A 19,975-nucleotide genomic window follows, 5' to 3' on the forward strand; every position below is an offset into this window, starting at 1 on the left:
GGATCATCTATTTCTACTTGTTTAATCTTCCATCTCTCCCTTCTCTTTGTTTATCCCTCTCCATCTCAAGAAGAAAAAAGAAAATTAATTGAAACAAAGAAATATATAAAAAGGAATCGTGAGAAACAAGATGATATAATCATCCATTGTTGCTGGTGCCGTCACCATAGAAACCTTTGTCGTTATTGTAGTGACACATAACATAAAGAAGGATTAGCAAGCGCTAAAGCTAAAAGATAAACATATAGGTTGCAAGAGACAAACCTATTAAATAAGGGTTTTCGAAATCCACTAGAATTTGAGAAAAATATCGATAATTTTTATTGAATGAAAAGTTCCTCTTAGACTGCATAAGTTCTGTTTAAATTGTTAAGGAATAAATAACAAACTTTTATGGGCTGAAAAATAACAAACAGAAATAAAACAAAAACATAATAAAATACGTTGAAATATTAAAATGCAGTTTTGGGCTTTCAGATGACCTCGAATGACTAAATTCACTCCTACGTCATGATGCAGATATAAGTTTTGCTCGTGAGGTCCGGGGATTTCCAAAAATGTATAATTCGAGTCATTCCGACACCGGATGCCAAATCTGCACTATTCTGAGTGAACCTTTTTTGCGCTCCGCTTCATCTTCGATATCCACCGCCAGTTTGCCTACTTTTGAATCCTCTACCTCTGAATAATTCGACCACGAGTTCTTATCTTGATGATAAAGGACCTCATCTGCATCACAATAAAAGTGTTGGAAATTGATGACATCTCGTCATTACGTAATTTTTATATGTATTTTGATCACAAAGTGGAGTTCACAAGGCAACTTATGCAACAAAAAGAGCAGAAAACTGAAGAAAATACAAAGAATAGATCGTGTCACTATTTGGTAAAAACGTGACACGATTTTAGAAGACCAAAATCAAGCTTCGACATTGAAGAAATCGTGGCATGATGGCATAATCGTGACACGATTTGATGAAACCCTAATTTAGATATTTGCGATTCAAGGAGAATCGTGCCACGATTTACTTAAAACGTGGCACGATTTTAGGCGAAATTTTGTGCCTATTTAAGCTGAAGTCTATTCCAAAGACAAGGGTTACGATTTTGAGAGAGCAAAGTGCGATTTTGAGACTACAAGACGACGAGAAGGGCGATTTCTTCACTCTTTTACCAGTTCATTTATGTATTGATTCCTCTAATGATTATGTTATTTGTAAACACCATTATGAGTAGCTAAATCCATTAGAGGTTAGGTCTAAGATGATTCTTTGTAACCCTAATTGAAGCATGTTGCTGTGAAACTATTATTTGTGAATGACAATCTAGTTTTTATTCAATTCATTTGTTCTTAATGCTTTTTATATCCTGATCAAATATAAATATGATTTAGTGAGAACGAACGACTACTGACCATAGTTTTCGACTTAGACCTAATTGAATTGTTCTAATAAACATGGTTAGCCTAGGAATGGATAATCCTTTATTAGTGATAGTAGGTTAACGTGTTAAAACCTTCAAAGGTTATTAGACCACCTAAGGAATTAGGGGTTGTAACCCTAGAAGAGGGTCCTAACTCAAGGGACTGATTAGGACTATTTTGTTAACTATCGTAAAACTAGAGACTCATTCACAAGAATAGGTGCAGTATACCAATTAGGGGAACATAGATGATTCGAAAGACCAAAATTCATCTCTCTCTTATTCTTAAAACCAATCTTTATTTTCTGTTATTGCTTATGCAAACAAACCAATCAACTGCCTAGCGGCAAATTAAAAGAACCTTTATACATCCTAATTTACAACGTAATTGAATTATTGAGATTAAAATCAGTCCTTGTGGGAACGATATTTTTACTACTTCGATAGTATTTGGTACACTTGCCAAAAATCTATCAGAAATGTTCATAGAATCCGTAAGTGCTACCACGTACGGCGGCTAGAATTATTAAGAATGATTTTGTACCTGCACTAATCTGTACGGTTCGATATTTAATTAATGATCAGGATCCTATACATCGTGAAAAATGTGTGCTTTATTACATAACGGAATCCTGATCCATACAAAACAAGCTCTATTTCGATACAAATAATGCATGATATGACTACTAATGTATGTGTGGATTTGGATCATCTCCTTCCTCTCATTCACTTCTTCTCTCTCGTAAATTGAATTGTATTTGTCTCTCTAAATTTTGTAGAGAAGATCAATGGAGAAAAAAAATAAAAAAATATGATCAATAGAGAGATATACACAACTTGCTTAAAAATGAGAGTATGAGGAGAAGGAAATGATCCAATTGGGTCGATGTCAATATTTTGCTGTGCCAACAAGACACAAAAGGTTTCAAAAGATTAAACACTGCTTACACGGCTACAATGATTACACTGTATATAGAAGAAGTATAAGTAAAAAAGTTTATAGTGTACTTATTTCCTAGAAGAAAATAATGATGAAAATAAGCAAAGAAGAACAAGAGTAAGATGGCTATTATTATTTATTATTAATTATTATTTTGGTAGTCCAACTTTCTTATTTTATAGTTAATAATTTATTATATTGACATGAAAAGAAACAAACAACAAACTGCAATGCTAAATCGCCAATTCAGAAATGGGTTGAGGTAATTTTCCAACATGGAAAATCCAAACATGCAAACCCCCAAAAAAGGTTGTTTATTCTCTACATCCAGAGGGAAATAGATAAAAAAAAAAAAAATGAACGAGCAAGTGGAAGAAATAGACAAAAAAGAAAGGAGATAATTTTGGGGCGTTAACTTTTCTACATTATACAAAACTCCTCTCATTTGGAGGACTCCAAAATTGTGTTGATGAGTTTTGTGGAGTTTTGGAAGATTTATATGAATTCTTCAAATTTAATCTATGTTGTTATAATATTTTTAAAATTAAATATATAGTAATCATATGCATTAATTTATCATTCTCTGAAAAATTACTCTTTTATTTAAAATTGTCTTGAAAATGAGTTTTGTGGAGTTTTGGGATCAATTCATTCACATTAATTGTAAGATTCAACAACTCCATTGGATTGGAGTGGGTGAATTGATGTGTGTTGCTTCCTTGCACCGAACAACTATTTCACTTTCACCGTTCCAATTATTTCAAGTTTCTCATGCAACAACTTTTGATTTGTTACTACCGGACAATTTTTCTATACATTTTTTTTAAGGATACTACCGTACAAATTTGGTTGTCTCTATTTTTCCAATTGGTGATTAACGAAAGTGCTATTCGGTGCTATTTCATCCAACAATTGGAATTATATTTGTGATTGGCAGTGCTTGTGTTTGTTCGTGAATCTGTTCCAAGTAGCTGCTGCCATGCCTTTCAATTGGCGGGCAGAGCTTTCAGCCCAATCAAATGTGTCATCAGTAGCACAGTTGTATTCTCCCACACTTGCATTCACATAAAGAGTATTCGCAGATACGGAATTTTAGCATTATACTAAACCGGTGCAAGTACAACCTCTAAAACCTCTTTCTTTTGCACAAGTTGTCAAAGCTTCTCAGGTACATTTCTCTGAACCACGCCCAAAGCCTTCAATTCATGGTGACACACTTTAAATTAAGATTACGCATGAAGCTTATGTTCGAGGGTTAGAATTGTGTAAGTGTTAGTTTTGAATTTAGAAATTAGAAATACTGTCAAAGGAATTACCGGGTTGAGTCACGACCAGGTCGCTCTCTTTAAGACGTTTCGCGGCACTACCCAAGTTGTGCAAGGTAGACTAACAACCACGCCGTCTCCACGATAAAACAGCCCAGATCACTGTTACGATTATACACTGCACAGTATACAATCGCTCGAGATATACACCTCAAAATATAGTCTGATCGTTCGATTAAAACTATTCAATACGGTACGTAGCCGCTCTATTCAAAACCGAAAGGGACAAAAATGAGTAGAAGTAGAAGAATGACTCGTTAACACAAGTCGAAGGAAGAAGAGAGGAATCACACAGGAATCATCAACTGCGAAATTCGGTGTGAAGAATGAGGGGGGCGAGCTCTCCTTTTATAGGAAGAGTTCTTAATTGGATATATCCGAAAACTTCTGGATACTCGTTTTGGATCGTAAAAATTTTATTTGTTACGCGTAGCACTTTCGGATAATGATTAGATTAATTAAATAATTAATTTAACATTTTCAAGTGACAAAAAAATATATATATTATTTTCCACCCACGACCCAAGCCCGGTCCGGTCGGTCGGATGGACGGCGTCGTCGTCGCGCGTGTGATATATATATTTTTGTAAGCGTTCACCCGTTCACAAAAGTGGGTACCCCAAGGGCACACCCTTGGAGGTTACTCTACCCTTATATAAACACTTTCTAGTTGGTGTGGCTCACCAATGTGGGACATTTTTAAGTCACACACTCACACTAGTTCTTACATTGTGTTTTTCTTATCCAATTTTCTCACTAGATTCAACTAGTGTTCCAACAATCCTCCACTTGACTTTAAAATGGTTTCGATAAATAACGTAAACGTTTTCATAAGATTTGCTAGTAAACAAAGGTGTCGCTAACAACTTGAACCTTTGCATAGTGGAGGTATTCTGATTTAACAAGAGTTGCTTACAGCATTGAACTCTATCTCAGACATAGAAACCACACACTAACCCTTTCTTAGGTGTATTCTAAAAGCCCGTGCGTTTAAGGCCATGCACGTGTATCCTGGTTTTAACGAATGCTCTAGGAATTCTGCCTCGAAATTCCATAGGACTGGCCTAGGTTCCACATTCGTATAGGTGAGTCTATCAAAGGTATTCCTGTAGCTATGTACCCTACTCAACATAGAGTATAGATCTCATTAAGAGTTGCTATTAACTCATCCTTCTTTCACTGCAGGATCATGCTTTCAATATCCTTTTTCTCATAGCATGTTCTATCACTTCATGACTTGTTATTACCCATTGAACCTAAATTTTGGGATCTCGAATCATGTAGGTCGGGTTACCATCATTCAATGAGCTATAGGCATTAGTCCCATCCTACTGGATGTTTCTCGGACTTTCTCTCTATTTAGTCCTTTAGTCAAAGGATCAGCTAAGTTTTCATTAGTACGTACAAAATCAACTCTAACCGCTCCATTAGAGATACACTCTCTAATCGTGTTGTGTTTTCGCCTTATCTGTCATCTCCTACCATTGTAATAACGATTCTTAATCTTTGCAATAGCCGCGGTACTATCGCAATGAATTAACACAGTAGGTAACGGTTTCTCCCATAAAGGGATCTCAACTAGTAAGGATCTTAGCCAACTTGCTTCTTCACTAGCAGTAGCTAGTGCTATCATCTCAGATTCCATTGTGGACTGAGCGAGAATGGTTTGTTTCTTAGATTTCCAAGAAACAACTCCTCCAGCTATGCTAAATATATAGCCGCTAGTTGCCTTGGAATCATCCGACAAGGTGTTCCAATCTGAATCACTGTACCCTTCAAGTACAACTGGATATTTTTGATAATGCAGTCCTAAAGGCATAGCCCCTTTCAGGTATCTCATGACTCTCTTAATTGCATGCCAATGCTCCTTGCTTGGCCTACTTGTAAATCTGCATAAGAGTCCCACGACATAGGCGATGTCAGGTCTAGTATAATCAGTGGCATATCTGAGACTGCCAATGATGCTCGCATACTCAGTTTGTCTGACACCATATCCAGTGTTCATAAAAAATTTTACACTTGGATCATAAGGTGTGCTTGCAGGTTTACAATCAAAATATTTATATTTCCTTAAGATCTTCTCAACGTAGTGAGATTGATCCAAGGATATTCCTTTATCTGATTTAGTAATCTTTATGCCATGAATTACATCAGCTTCTCCTAGGTCTTTCGTATCAAAGTTGTTACTCAACAATGATTTGACAGAGTTTATGGCAGGAATTACATCAGCTTCTCCTAGATCTTCTCAACAATGATTTGACATTAATGTTTGACCCAAATATGAGGAAGTCATCTACATAGAGACATATGATTGTGCAAATGTTTTTATCATATTTGTAATAAATACATTTGTCACTTTCATTTATCTTGAACTCATTCAAAATCATTAAGTTGTCAAACTTTTCATGCCATTGATTAGGTGCTTGTTTTAGACCATACAGAGATTTGTCTAACTTTCATACTTTGCTTTCCTGTCCATGGACTAGATACCCTTCATGTTGTTCCATATAAATTTCTTCTTCCAGCTCAACATTCAAAAAGGTAGTTTTCACATCCATTCGGTGTACAAATAAATTATAAACAGAAGCCAGGGAATTTAGTACCCTTATGAATGTGATTCGAGTAACTAGTGAGTAGGTATCGAAAAAATCTATATTTTCTCTTTGTCTGAAACCTTTGGCTACAAGGCGAGCCTTGTATTTATCCATAGTTCCATCAGGTTTCAGTTTCTTTTTCAAGATCCATTTATCCATTTACAACCTATTGGTTTGCAGCCTGGAGGCAGTTCAGTCAAATGCCATGTTTTGTTTGACTGTAGAGAATCCATTTCATCATTAATGGCTTCTTGCCATAAGTCAGCATCCAAGGATGTCAATGCTTCCTTGAGATTTGATGGATCCTCTTATAATGTATTGACCACATATTCAGGTCCATACTCTTTTGCAGTTCTTGCTCTTTTACTTCTTCGAAGTTCTATAACATTTGTTATGATGTTTTCATCTCTACTTCTGATTGTTGGATTGTGATCAGTAGTAGAGTTTATGTGTGCATCCCCGCTATTACCCCCACTATTTCTTGATAGAAAGGGAAATTTCGTTTCATAAAAATCAGAGTCATTTGATTCTATGATCACTTTAGCTTTAAGGTCATAAAACCTATATTCTTTACTGTTTAAGGCATACCCAATGAATACACATTCATAGGCTCTACTGGCTAGTTTTACTCTTTTAGGGTTAGGCATCCTAACATAGGCTAAACAACCCCATCTTCGAATATAGGACAAGTTTGGTTGTTTAAGGCATACCCAATGAATACACATTCATAGGCTCTACTGGCTAGTTTTACTCTTTTAGGGTTAGGAATCCTAACATAGGCTAAACAACCCCATCTTCGAATATAATTAAGTACACATAAGTGTAGTCAGAGCAGTCATCAATGAAAGTAATAAAATATCTTTGTCCGTTTCTACTTAAGTTACCATCAAGTTCATATATGTCAGAATGTATTAATTCAAATGGTTCAGTTACTCTTGTTACTGATTTATGTGATTCTTTTGTTATTTTTGCTTGACTACAAAATTGACATTTTTCAAAAACATTAGATGGTAACTTTGGAATTAAACCTAGACCGCTCATATTAGAGATGTTTCATTTGTTAACGTGACAGAGTCGTGCATGCCAAATATTAACACACAACATATAAGCAGAAGAAGAAATTTTATTCATAATATTCAATTTAAACATGCCTTCAGTGACGTACCCTTTCCCAACAAAACCCCCATCCTTAGTAATAGAGTACATATCAGATGCTATAATCTGTTCAAAACCAGCCTTATTTAAAAGATACCCAGAAACTAGATTCTTCCAAATCTTTGGAGTGTGCATCACATCCTTCAATATCAGAGTCTTCCCGGAGGTGAACTTCAACTCCACTTCTCCAAAGAGAGAAAGAGAGAAGAAAGACACAAACAATTTATACAGGTTCCTTCCACAAACCGGAAGTCAGTCCTGTCCCCCTTGCACTTCCAAGGGGAGTTCACTATGTAATATCTGATTACAAATGCTCATTACTAAACTTAGTATGAGACTTCAAATTGCTGAAGCGCAACTGTAAGAGACTTCCTATGCTCTTGAACAAGATAAGGAGACTTCTATTGCTCAAGAACAACTGCAAGAGACTTCTTAATTCAAACAGAATTACAATGAAAAATGTTTGAGGTTGAACACTTGATATACAATCAGTGGTGTTCACAATACAAATCAGATACAGACTCTTAAAGACTCTAGAATTCCTAAGATGTAACCTTTGTTAAGAAATTCTAAGTGAACTTTGGAGTGGAGAACAAATTCAACAGAGTTTTTGCTTAGCTGATGCGTATATTGCTCTTGTGAAACTCTGTGTCTTCAGTCCCTTATATAGAGGTCTGAGAGAGACGTTGAATTGCTAGCACATCCAAAATAGAGTCGTTTGAAGCTTTGATAATTCACCATTGATCCTTTTCCTGATATGGTTATTGTCCTATGAAGGATCAATTTCAAATACGTTCCCAATGTGTATAAACATTGTCTGCAGGCAGAGCTGTTATTCTTGTCTTTTAGTAGAGACAAAAACAGAGTAGTGCAGATAGTGGTTGTACACTTCGTACAAACGCACTATGTCAACGCTCCTTGAGGAATAAGCATCCAATGCTTTTCAAAATAGATGTTGTTAAATTTCCAAGTCTGCTGCAATTTTCTGGCAAGCTTGAATCCTTGAAACAACTTTTGAAGCTTTAGGTTGAGCTTCTGGTGATCTGCAGCTTCTAATGAACTTGCTTCTGATGAACTTGCATCTGATGAACTTGCTTCTGACGAACTTGCTTCTAATGACGTCATCACTTCAGAAGCACTTTGTCTTCAGGAGCACTTCAAACTTCAGACGTAGTTTTCTTCAGACGCTATAAGCTTCCCTTTTTGTTGATGTATATGCTCTTTAATTGTTCTTCCAAGACCAAAAATAGATATCAATTTTTTTTTTTCTATAGTTCTGTACACTTAAAACAAATATTAGCGTGTCCAATTGACAATCTTAAATACTTTGTTATCATCAAAACTCTTAAGGATTATTATTGTTAAACACATTTTGTTCCAACAATCTCCCCCTTTTTCATGATGACAAACAATAGTATTTAAAATGTTCAATTGTTGTTAATCTAATTAACACGTTGACTCTTTGGGTAGGAGGTTTGTAAGCTCCCCTTGAGTCAAATAGTACTTTAAGGTGAGTTTTGTAAGCTCCCCTGAGTTCTATCCATGTTAATTAAATTCATCATTAAGTTCAAAACAATACTTAGAATAATCTCACAATAAATAGACTAAGAGTTCAGATTAAGGTCCTATTAATTTAACTTGATTAGCATTAAATTAATGGGACTCAGAGCCTTTAAATACTATACATTTACTCCCCCTTTTGTCATCAACAAAAAGTTTAAAATAAAGACAAAAGGAAAGATATGAGAAAATTCTGTAATAGTACCAAATGAAGGTAAAAAAAAAACAGTAATTAGCTACATTCAGAAGCAATCAATAAAAGAGAAAAAGGTTATTTCAGAAGAAGTTGTCATGTATTCATATAAAACAGAGCAAACAATCAGAGTAACAACTGTTCAGAAGAATAAATTTAGAAGTAAAAAAAAAATGTGCAACTAAGGTTGGGCTTGTTTAGAGGCTGCTGCCATCAAATATTTTACATGTTCTGATAGTTTCTTCAACTCTTCTGCTTTCTTAGAAACAACATCTTCCAGAACCTCTGTCTTCTGTTTCATCATCTTTTGCTTGGTCTTCAGCTTGAGTAGACAGAAGCTTCTGCTTCATTTGCTGGAAGATCTTAGCATCCCTTGTGACATACTCGCTTTCTGAAAAGAAACGAGCATTAGCTAGGAAGAGAAGTGGACCTTTAGCTTTCTCAGCTTTGTGAATTGCTGCCAGATGCCTCTTAAGAACCATAGCCTGAGTTCTTAGGCATTTTTGACTGATTCTGTCCAGCAACTCAACAACTTTCTTCTTCAGGCTCATCCATTGATCCTCATAGTGGATGGAAAGTATAGGAACTTTTATGAGGAGAACAAGTTCTTTTACCTCATCACTGATCCTTAGCAACTCATTGTCAATATATTCAGACTCTAGAATATTTGGTAATGGTTGTTGGATGATTATGGTTTGAGAAGATGATGGTTGGTCAGAAGCAATTTGTTGTTCAGGGATAATTTCATTCTAGGTTGATGTTAGGTTGATGATATGAGGTTGGGTTTCAGGGTTATTTTAGGGTTGGTTCTGAAATTCAATATGAACTTCAGGTTCTTCTTCTATAATGGGGCTTGGTGGTTGTTGATTTTCTAGAACAATCTTTTTAGGGACTGTTTTAGAGGCTTTTTGTGGGGTTATACACATCTAACCACCTAAATGTTTTTCTAGAGAAAACAGGGTTAATGGAGAGGATGGTTGTGGTTTGTTAGAAGAAGGGGGTTGAGATGATGATGGTTCAGTGGATTCATCACTGGGTATAATGTTAAGAGCTTGAATTATAGGTGGTGGGAAGGGATGATCAGCTGGCAATCTTTTACAGATTTCAATTCTCTTTTCAGAGAGGCTGATTATCCTTTCATCAACACTAGGAATGAAAGGTTCAAGAGAGGATGTTTGTGGTAGGTTAGAAGTTTTAGTTATTTTGGATTTGGGGAGAGGCTTTTTGTAACGCTGACTTAAAGGAATGTCATCTAAGTCAGTGGAAGATGATGATGAGGATGGGGAAGAACGTTGAGTCTGAATATTGACATGAGCTTTTAGATCAGATGAATTACTTGAGAGAAGAGCTTCTGATCCAACAACTTCTGATGCAGACCCTGAAGCAGTAGCTTCTAATATGTCGTTTCCTCTCGTCAGAGCCTCTTGTAACAGACCAGTTGCTTCCTTAACTGTCTATTCTTCAACTTCAGCAGATAAAGCCAGGATCTCAGCAGCTTTCTCAGCACCTTGAGAACCACACTCAATAAGCCCTGCAACTTTGAGTCTTTCATCTCGTTCCAACTTGTACTGCTCAGCCAGCTGTTTTTTTGAGCTATAGCATTAACAACATATTCCTTGGCCATACATGCTAAAGTAGGAGTGACTACCATCATTGGTGACACTATTTCCAGAGGCTGTTTAGCCTTTTTCTTCCTTGGCTCCAAAACATGCTCTTCTTCTTTTCCATTCTCTTCATCCACCCATTCTTCAACAGCTTCTTCAAAAACTTCCTTGATATCTTTATTTCCTTTGATTCTCCTCTTCTTGGAACCTTCAGGATTAGGATTAGAAGCCGTATCAGGAGCTGTAGAAGCTTCAGTCTTAGCAACTTTTGCTCTTTTGGATTTGGGGGCTGGAGCATCTTCCTTCTCAGTAATCTTTGTCCTTTTTCCTTTGACCTTGAGATGGGCTCCTCTCATTGTGTCAGGAATAGACGCAAGGCTGATTATCTCACCAGTCTCCTTGAAGTGAGCAGAGATAAACTGATACAGAACCTCAGGATTTTCTCTTTTGAGATGGAGTAAGGATGTTGGAAACTTTTTTGAGAAATCTTCCACCAACTTTTAAAGGAAGGTACGATCCTGATGGAGCTCAGAATTGGCTCAAAGAGGTTGAGAGAATCTTCAGGGTCATGCAATGCAGTGAGGTTCAGAAGGTGCGTTTTGGTACGCAAATCTTGGCCGAAGAGGCAGATGACTGGTGGGTGGGTGAGCTTCCAATTCTTGAGAACGGAGGAGAACCTGTGACCTAGGATGTGTTTAGGAGGGAGTTTCTGAACAGGTACTTTCCAGAAGATGTCCATGGAAAGAAGGAGATCGAGTTTCTCGAATTGAAACAGGAAGATATGTCAGTAACTAGGTGAGCTTGCTAAATTTTATCCACATTACACTGCCGAGACTGCTGAGTTCTCCAAGTGCATAAAGTTTGAGAATGGTCTGCGTGCTGATATTAAGCGGGCCATTGGTTATCAGAAGATTAGGCAATTTTCTGAATTGGTGAGCAGTTGTAGAATCTACGAAGAGGATACCAAAGCTCATTACAAGGTTATGAGTGAGCGGAGGAACAAAGGCCAGCAAGGTCGTTCGAAGCCCTACAGTGCTCCTGCTGACAAAGGGAAGCAAAGATTGAATGATGAGAGGAGACCTAAGAGAAGAGATGTTCCTACTGAGATTGTTTGCTACAAGTGTGGTGAGAAGGGCCACAAGAGTAATGTTTGCAATGGTGATGAGAAGAAGTGCTTCCGATGTGGGAAGAAAGGGCATACGATAGCGGAATGCAAGCATGGTGATATTGTTTGCTTCAATTGTGACGAAGAAGGTCATCTTAGTTCGCAGTGCAGGAAGCCTAAGAAGGCTCAGGCAGGTGGAAAGTTGTTTGCATTGACTGGTACGCAAACATTTAATGAGGACCGACTTATCAGAGGTACTTGTTTCTTTAATAGTACTCCTTTAATTGTTATTATTGATACTGGTGCTACACATTGTTTCATTGCTGTTGATTGTGCATATAAGTTGGGTCTGGTCATGTCAAGTATGAGTAGAGAAATGGTTGTTGAAACTCCAGCTAAGGGTTTAGTAACTACTTCTCTTGTTTGTTTGAGTTGTCTGTTGTCTATGTTTGGTAGAGATTTTGAAGTTGATCTAGTATGTTTGCCTGACGGGTATGGATGTAATCTTTGGGATGAACTGGTTGGAGTATAACCATGTTCATATGAATTGTTTTAGTAAGACGATGCATTTTTCTTCTGCTGAGGAAGATAGTAAAGCTGATTTCTTGACTACTAAACAGCTGAAGCAGTTAGAACGTGATAGGATCTTAATGTTTTCTTTAATGACATATTTGGCTGTAGAAAACCAAGCTATGATTGATAGGCTGCCAATTGTGTGTGAATTTCCATAAGTTTTTCCTGATGAAATTTCTGATGTGCCAGCAATGAGGGAAGTTGAATTTTCAATTGATCTTGTTCCGGGTACGAAGCCTGTGTCGATGGCGCCTTACCGTATGTCAACGTCTGAGTTAGAAGAGTTGAAGAAACAGTTGGAGGATTTACTTGATAAGAAGTTTGTAACACTTGCTGTTTGGTTTTTATCATAAAGGGAAATATCTGAAATTTGCTAAAATAAGAAAAAGGTAAAAATATTAAAATTGGTATAAATGGAATTTTGGAGATTTGTTTTGAAACCACAATGAATAAGAATCCCTGTATACAACAATCATTGTCATGTGCCAACAAGAGACCAATCATCATATATATATTTTGAAATCAGTGTTCAAGAACATAGTTTCAGAGTACGGCCTTTAGGACACGATATGGACATTACGAATATTCAGTGATGCCTTTCGGTGTTACTAATGCGCCTGGTGTGTTTATGGAGTACATGAATATGCTTATTTGGATCGGTTTGTGGTTGTTTTTATTGATGACATCTTGATTTATTCTAAGTCTGAAGAAGAGCATGCAGAGCATTTAAAGATTGTGTTGCAAGTGTTGAAGGTAAAGAAGTTGTATGCCAAGTTGTCCAAATGTGAATTCTGGTTAAGTGAAGTAAGTTTTCTTGGCCATATTATTTCTGGTAGTAGTATTGTAGTAGACCCGTCAAAAATTGATGCAGTATCACAATGGGAGACTCTGAAGTCAGTTACAGAGATTAGAAGTTTTATAGGTTTGGCTGGTTATTACCGTAGATTTATAGAAGGATTTTCGAAGTTGGCACTTGCATTGACTCAGTTGACCTGTAAAGGTAAAGCTTTTGTGTGGGATGCTTAGTGTGAGAATAGTTTCAATGAGTTGAAGCAACGGTTGACGACGGCTCCAATTTTAATTTTACCAAATCCAGATGAACCTTTTGTTGTATATTGTGATGCGTCCAAGTTGGGCTTAGGTGGTGTGCTTACGCAAGATGGCAAGGTGGTAGCTTATGCTTCGAGACAGTTGAGAATTCATGATCGGAATTATCCTACGCATGATTTAGAGTTGGCTGCTGTGGTTTTTGTGTTGAAAATTTGGAGGCATTATTTGTACGGCCCCATATTTGAAGTGTTTAGTGACCACAAGAGTTTGAAATATTTCTTTGATAAAAAAGAATTGAATATGAGGCACCGAAGGTGGCTTGGATTGTTGAAGGACTATGATTTTGGTTTGAATTATCATCCAAGTAAAGCTAATGTTGTTGCAGATGCTTTGAGCAGGAAGACGTTGAATATGTCTGCTATGATGGTTAAAGAGTTTGAGTTGCTTGAACAGTTTAGAGACTTGAGTCTAGTTTGTGAGTTGTCGCCTCAAAGTGTGAAGTTAGGTATGTTGAAGATCAGCAGAGAGTTCTTGAATAGTATTAAAGAAGCGCAGAAAGTTGATGTTAAGTTTGTGGACTTGTTGGTTGCTAGTAATCAAACTGAAGATGGTGACTTCCAGGTTGATGATCAAGGTGTGTTGAGATTCCGAGGCAGAATTCGTATTCCTGATAATGATGAGTTGAAAAAGTTGATTTTAGAAGAAAGTCACAGAAGTAGCTTAAGTATTCATCCGGGAGCTACAAAGATGTATCATGACTTGAAGAAATTGTTTTGGTGGTCCGGATTGAAACGTGATGTTGCACAGTTTGTATATGCATGTTTGATTTGTCAGAAATCTAAAGTTGATCATTAGAAGCCTGCTGGGTTGTTGACACCATTAGATGTGCCGGAGTGGAAATGGGATAGTATATCCTTCTTATTGATTCCATTTCCCTCATTTGTTTTTCCATAACCTATGCTTTGCTAAAACAGGAAGTATCTGTTCATTCTTATTTCCTTTGAAGTGGTGGATTTTTGTTGAGAAGGAAAAGAGATTGGACGAGATGCCATTGTCTTAAACTAGTCAAATAAACAAGCACTAATCGAAAATCAAAGATTGATCCGGTATCCTCCCATGATTTGTTATCTCGATCGGTATATATGATACTAAGCATTGATTAAATTGATATTACTTATTGAATTGCTCAGTTTAGAGAAGCCTTGTCGAGCAATTGACTATCGTATATTTTTTTTGATCAAATTTTCGTAAATTAGTGATTATATTAATATTTAGGGTTTGAACTCTAAATACCCGACTTAAAACTAATTGACATCTCTTAGTTCACCAATCGAATTACCTACTTAACAAGAAATTCATCATCATACAATTATTTATGTACATGATAAAAAATCTTAAAGTAAAGACGAAAATAAAAATTCTACCACCTTGAAGCTTAATTGGAGGATAAAATTTAAAAGCTAGCAAAGTTGAAGCTCAAATTCAACCTGGTCTAGATCCTATCACCATGATCATAAATCAAATTCAAATTCAGATTAGTTAGAGAGAGAGAGAGGGAGAGAGAGAGAGAGTGAGACCTTTAGAGAGGAAGAAGAGGAAGGGGGAGGTTTGCAAGGAGAATGAACATATGTGCCATCTTTTTCCGCCACTTTGGGTTTCACGACTTCTTTCCCTTTTCTCTGACTCATCACGAATCACTTGTATGCGTATATTTTTGTGAATGACAAGGATGCTAATGTGATTTTAAGAATTACAAGTTTTTGATTGATTTTCTGCCCCTTAAAAGAAAATCAATGACCCGTTTCACCAACATTGAATTTTATTAATCAAAAAGCCCTAGTTTTACAAGTTTTTTTTTTTTCATGTAGCGTTGTCACACCATGTCACTTGCAGTCGTGAGACAGCTGCCTTGACCACCACGTGTCGCACATTAACTCATCCAATAGTAATTATGTCAATCCTTTGGTCAACAAGTTTTTTTGTTGGCCTCTAGGCGTGTGGGGAATAAATTCACCCAAAGCATTAATTCTGGCAATGCGTTAGTTAACAATCAAACCCATTACCTGTAGTTGCGAGATTCTCTCGGGCTTCCATGTGTCCATGTGAGTTTGAAAATTGCGAAAAAAATAATAGAGTGACTCTAATGGTTTACAAACCACGCTCCTTTGACCTACAACACATACTTCTCTAACCCTGGGATATCAAACGCTTGAGCAATAATAAGCATTCAATAAACATAAGTATTAACATTGAGTGCAAAAGAATAATTGAACACAAAGAAAACAGATAGAGAGAAAGAGAAAGAGCATACACAAACAATTTATACTGGTTCCTCCCACAACATAGGAGTAGTCCAGTCCCCTAGCATTTCCAAGGAATTTCATTATTATCTCACATATATTAAAATTGCTCAAGAACTCTTCCAAGAGACTTCCAAATGCTCAAGCACTCTTGCAAGAGACTTCTCATGCTCAAGATCACTAACAATAGACTTCCACTGCTCAAGGACAACTCCAAGAGACTTCTATTGCTCATGTATGCAGGAAAGAAACTTCATGTGCTCAATGTTAACCCAAAGAGACTTTTATTATTTCTCAATCACAAGTGAAAAAGAATTTTGGTGTTCAAGATTTGCTGACAAGAGACTTATATTTGTTTACACCGGATAAACAATTTTCGGTGTAAATTGAGAAATGTTGAATAGATTCTTTATGATTTCAGATTTCTAAGATTCAAAGTTGAAACGAAAGTCCTAAGTTTATTTGCGCTATTTGATTTGGAGAGTAATGGCACAGTAAAAATATTAGAGTCTTCTTAATCCTCTTCAGGTCTTCAGTTCCATATATAGCCACGGATTTGAGAGACGTTGCAGAGAAGTGCCAGCGCATTAAGAGTCATTGAGAATCTTCGAATCAAGGACGTTGAGCCATTGCATGATATGGATAATTTTGATGGATATTCATTTGAAAATCCTTTGCTGAAATAGGAAGTATCTGTTCATTATTATTTCCTTTTGAAGTAGTGGATTTTTATTGAGAAGGAAAAGAGATTGGAAGAGATGCCATTGTGGTTTATCATCCAATTGTGAACACAAACAATTATCTTAAACTCCGATTTAGATGGCATATCAAAGATGACCGTTCAATTTTTAGGTCTATGTCAAATGTCAATGATCACATGTCTCTGCATCAAATGTCATTTAAGGTTTTGTTCGGGAGTTGAGAGGAAAAAGAGGGAGGACTTTCGAGGAATGGAGAAAAATGGAAAGATAGGGTATCCCTTACTCTCTTTTTTTATATAGTGTTTTTGAAGGGAGTGAAATGAAAAATACTTATGACTGTTTGTTTTTATTTTGAGAAAACTAATGTATTTAAAAATTATTCAAAATCCTCCAAAGTCCCTCGATGCATTTTCCTCCAAGCCTTAGTGACAAAAAAAAAAAAAAAAAATCATACCAATAAAGTATGAGATAAGAACCACCATAAGTTAACAGAAATGATAAAGAACCATCATCAAAACATAATCCAACCCAAAATGAGGAGAAAAGACAATGACGGAATATAATAATAACCAGTATTACAAAAATTATAACTCAGGGTTCGTCCTTGGCAAAGAAACTCTGAGGTAACCTAAAATCTTCTTCATTATTAAGCTCATCGATCTCATCGTCGTCTGATTTCTGAGGTCGAATGATAAACAAATCAAACGTACCATGTTAAAACATAAGCCAGAAACTAACATGTTACTTGAATGTGAATAATTGAAACTTATTGATAGCAATACCAGCATTTCTATGTTGTAGAACCGTCCCACCAATTCAAGGACCTCTTCAGCAGTGAAGTGTCTATCAAAACTGAACGAAGCATATATAGTTGTAAGATCAAACACATCATGATCTCTATAATCAAACATGTTTAAAAGTGGAACGAAGAACAAACCTCCTCTTTAGATATTCCATCAGACCATAAAGGACAAAGTGACGATGTACTCCTTCATGAAATGAATATTAATTGTAAGTATAAAAATGGATGAATCTCAAACCCGAGAAAAAAATATATATAAAGAATTGTGATCTCTTATGAGTTATTACTAGTCTTAAACTATCTAACAAAGAAAAGATTCGCAAGAAAAAAGTGATCATATGGCTTACCACAACTACTCAAATAAACAATATCAAAGATTGATACGGTATCCTCCCATGATTTGTTATGTCGATCGGTATATATAATACCAAGCATTGATTCAATTGATATTACTTATTGAATTGCTCAATTTAGAGAAGCCTTGTCGAGCAATCGACTATCATATATATTTTTTTGTGACCAAATATTCGTAAATTAGTGATTATATTAATTTTTAGGATTTGAACTCTAAACATCCGACTTAAAATTAATTGACATCTCTTAGTTCACCAATCGAATTACCTACTTAACACTAAATTCATCATCATACAATTATTTATGTACATGAAAAAAAAATCTTAAAGTAAAGACGAAAATAAAAATTCTACCACCTTGAAGCTTAATTGGAGGATAAAATTCAAAAGCTAGCAATAGTTGAAGCTCCAATTCAACCTGGTCTAGATCCTATCACCATGATCGTAAATCGAATTAAAATTCAGATAAATTTAAATTGAAATTAAATATGAAAGTTAGAGAGAGAGAGAGAGAGAGAGAGAGAGAGAGAGAGAGAGAGAGAGAGAGAGTGAGACCTTTAGAGAGGAAGAAGAGGAAGGGGGAGGTTTGCAAGGAGAATGAACAGATGTGCCATCTTGTTCCGCCACTTTGGGTTTCACGACTTCTTTCCCTTTTCTCTTACTCATCACGAATCACTTGTATGAGTATATTTTTGTGAATGAGAAGGCTGCTAATGTGATTTTAAGAATTATAAGTTTTTGATTGATTTTCTACCCCTTAAAAGAAAATCAATGACCCGTTTGACCAACATTGACTTTTATTAATCAAAAAGCCCAGGTCTTACAAGTTTTTTTTTTTTTTTTTTTTTTTTTTTTTTTGCATGTAGCGTTGCGCACCATGCCACTTGCAGTTGCGAGACAACCTCCCTAACCAGCACGTGTCGCACATTAATTCATCCAAATAGTAATTATGTCAATCCGTTGGTCAACAAGTTTTTTTGTTGGCCTTTAGGCATGTGGGGAATAAATTCACCCAAAGCATTAATTCTGCCAATGCGTTAGTCAACAATCAAACCCATTACCTATAGTGGCGAGACTCTCTTGGGCTGCCATGTGTCAAAGTGAGTTTGAAATTGCGAAAAAAATAATAGAATGACTCTAATGGATTACAAATTTACAATCCACGTTCCTTTGACCTACAACACATTCTTCTCTACCCTAGGGATATCAAACGCTTGTGCAATAATAAGCATTCAATAAACATAAGTATTAACATTGAACACAGTTGCAAATATGTTTGTTGCATGAATCTTTTCTCAAAATACTAGGAAAATTGGTTTTAGCGATGGTTGGAATCCGTCGCAAAATAGGCTAAAATTCATCGCATACAATTTTCTAACGGAATCTGCTGAAGAAATATCTTACGACTGTTCATATTCCGTTGCAAATATCATTCTTTTTGGCATAAAAATAATTTTGGGAAATTTCCCAATTCATTCTCAAAATACTTTTGTAATATTAGACAAGATAAACCATAAATATCAAAACTTTTAACAAAACAAAATACGTATTAATCACATTAATATTAGATTAAAAAAACCTTTTTGGTTGCATCAAAATATATTGAAATTATTACTAAATAGTATTATAACATTGTACTTGAAACTAAAAGTTATAGTCAAATTCTCAAAATAATATGATAAATAATCAAGTAGGTGGACATGGAGTTGGATCCTAACTCGAAGGATGAGGTCGATATGGAGGTAGATGTGAATGTTCTTGTGAAAAAGACTCCATGAATTTATGGAACTGCTCTCGGAGCAAACATGAATCCTCTTGTGACTGCTCTTGAAGCAAACGTGACTCCTCCTGTGATGCAAGAATCAAATCTTCATGAGTCTTCAACGTCTCTGAAAATTCCGTGTTTTCAGCTTACATTATGGAAATTATAGTCCTCATATACTCATATTCATATGGTGAAAAGATTCAGAAGAGAAAAGTGATCATCTGGCTTAGCACAACTACTCAAATAAACAAGGAAACAAGCACTGATCGAATGTGATGGGTTCATATATGAAAATAAGTTGAATCAATGATGCTCTATTCATTATTGTTCTTGTAGGGTAGCCTCAGCAAATGCTTAATATTCACTTGAAAGGTTCATGGGTAATTGATGATTTTATATTGTTATTACGTAATGTCCAAACTGTAGCTAAATATCCCTTTGCTTAGGGTGTGTTTGAATAAACAACTTAATTTAGCGTTCAATGAATAAATGCATAATATATGAGAACTTATGTTTGAAATATTTCAATAATC

General features: G+C 35.9%; 1 protein-coding gene and 1 pseudogene across 1 annotated transcript; both read right to left on the minus strand.

Annotated features, from left to right (window-relative positions):
• Positions 1 to 16,984: 16,984 nt before the first annotated feature.
• LOC120575953 (uncharacterized) lies at positions 16,985 to 18,387 on the minus strand. The gene is made up of 5 exons (XM_039826869.1): positions 18,233 to 18,387; positions 18,035 to 18,107; positions 17,460 to 17,511; positions 17,305 to 17,374; positions 16,985 to 17,200 (listed from the first exon to the last, which is right to left on the minus strand). The coding sequence occupies exons 1-5, from the start codon at positions 18,341 to 18,343 to the stop codon at positions 17,114 to 17,116; spliced, it is 393 nt and encodes a 130-aa protein (XP_039682803.1). The 5' UTR covers positions 18,344 to 18,387; the 3' UTR covers positions 16,985 to 17,113.
• A 996-nt stretch (positions 18,388 to 19,383) lies between these two features.
• Positions 19,384 to 19,975, minus strand: part of LOC120575918 (uncharacterized) — a 45,575-nt pseudogene continuing 44,983 nt past the window's right edge.

This window comes from Medicago truncatula, chromosome 6 (assembly GCF_003473485.1).
Source record: "Medicago truncatula cultivar Jemalong A17 chromosome 6, MtrunA17r5.0-ANR, whole genome shotgun sequence".
Lineage (NCBI taxonomy): Eukaryota > Viridiplantae > Streptophyta > Magnoliopsida > Fabales > Fabaceae > Medicago > Medicago truncatula.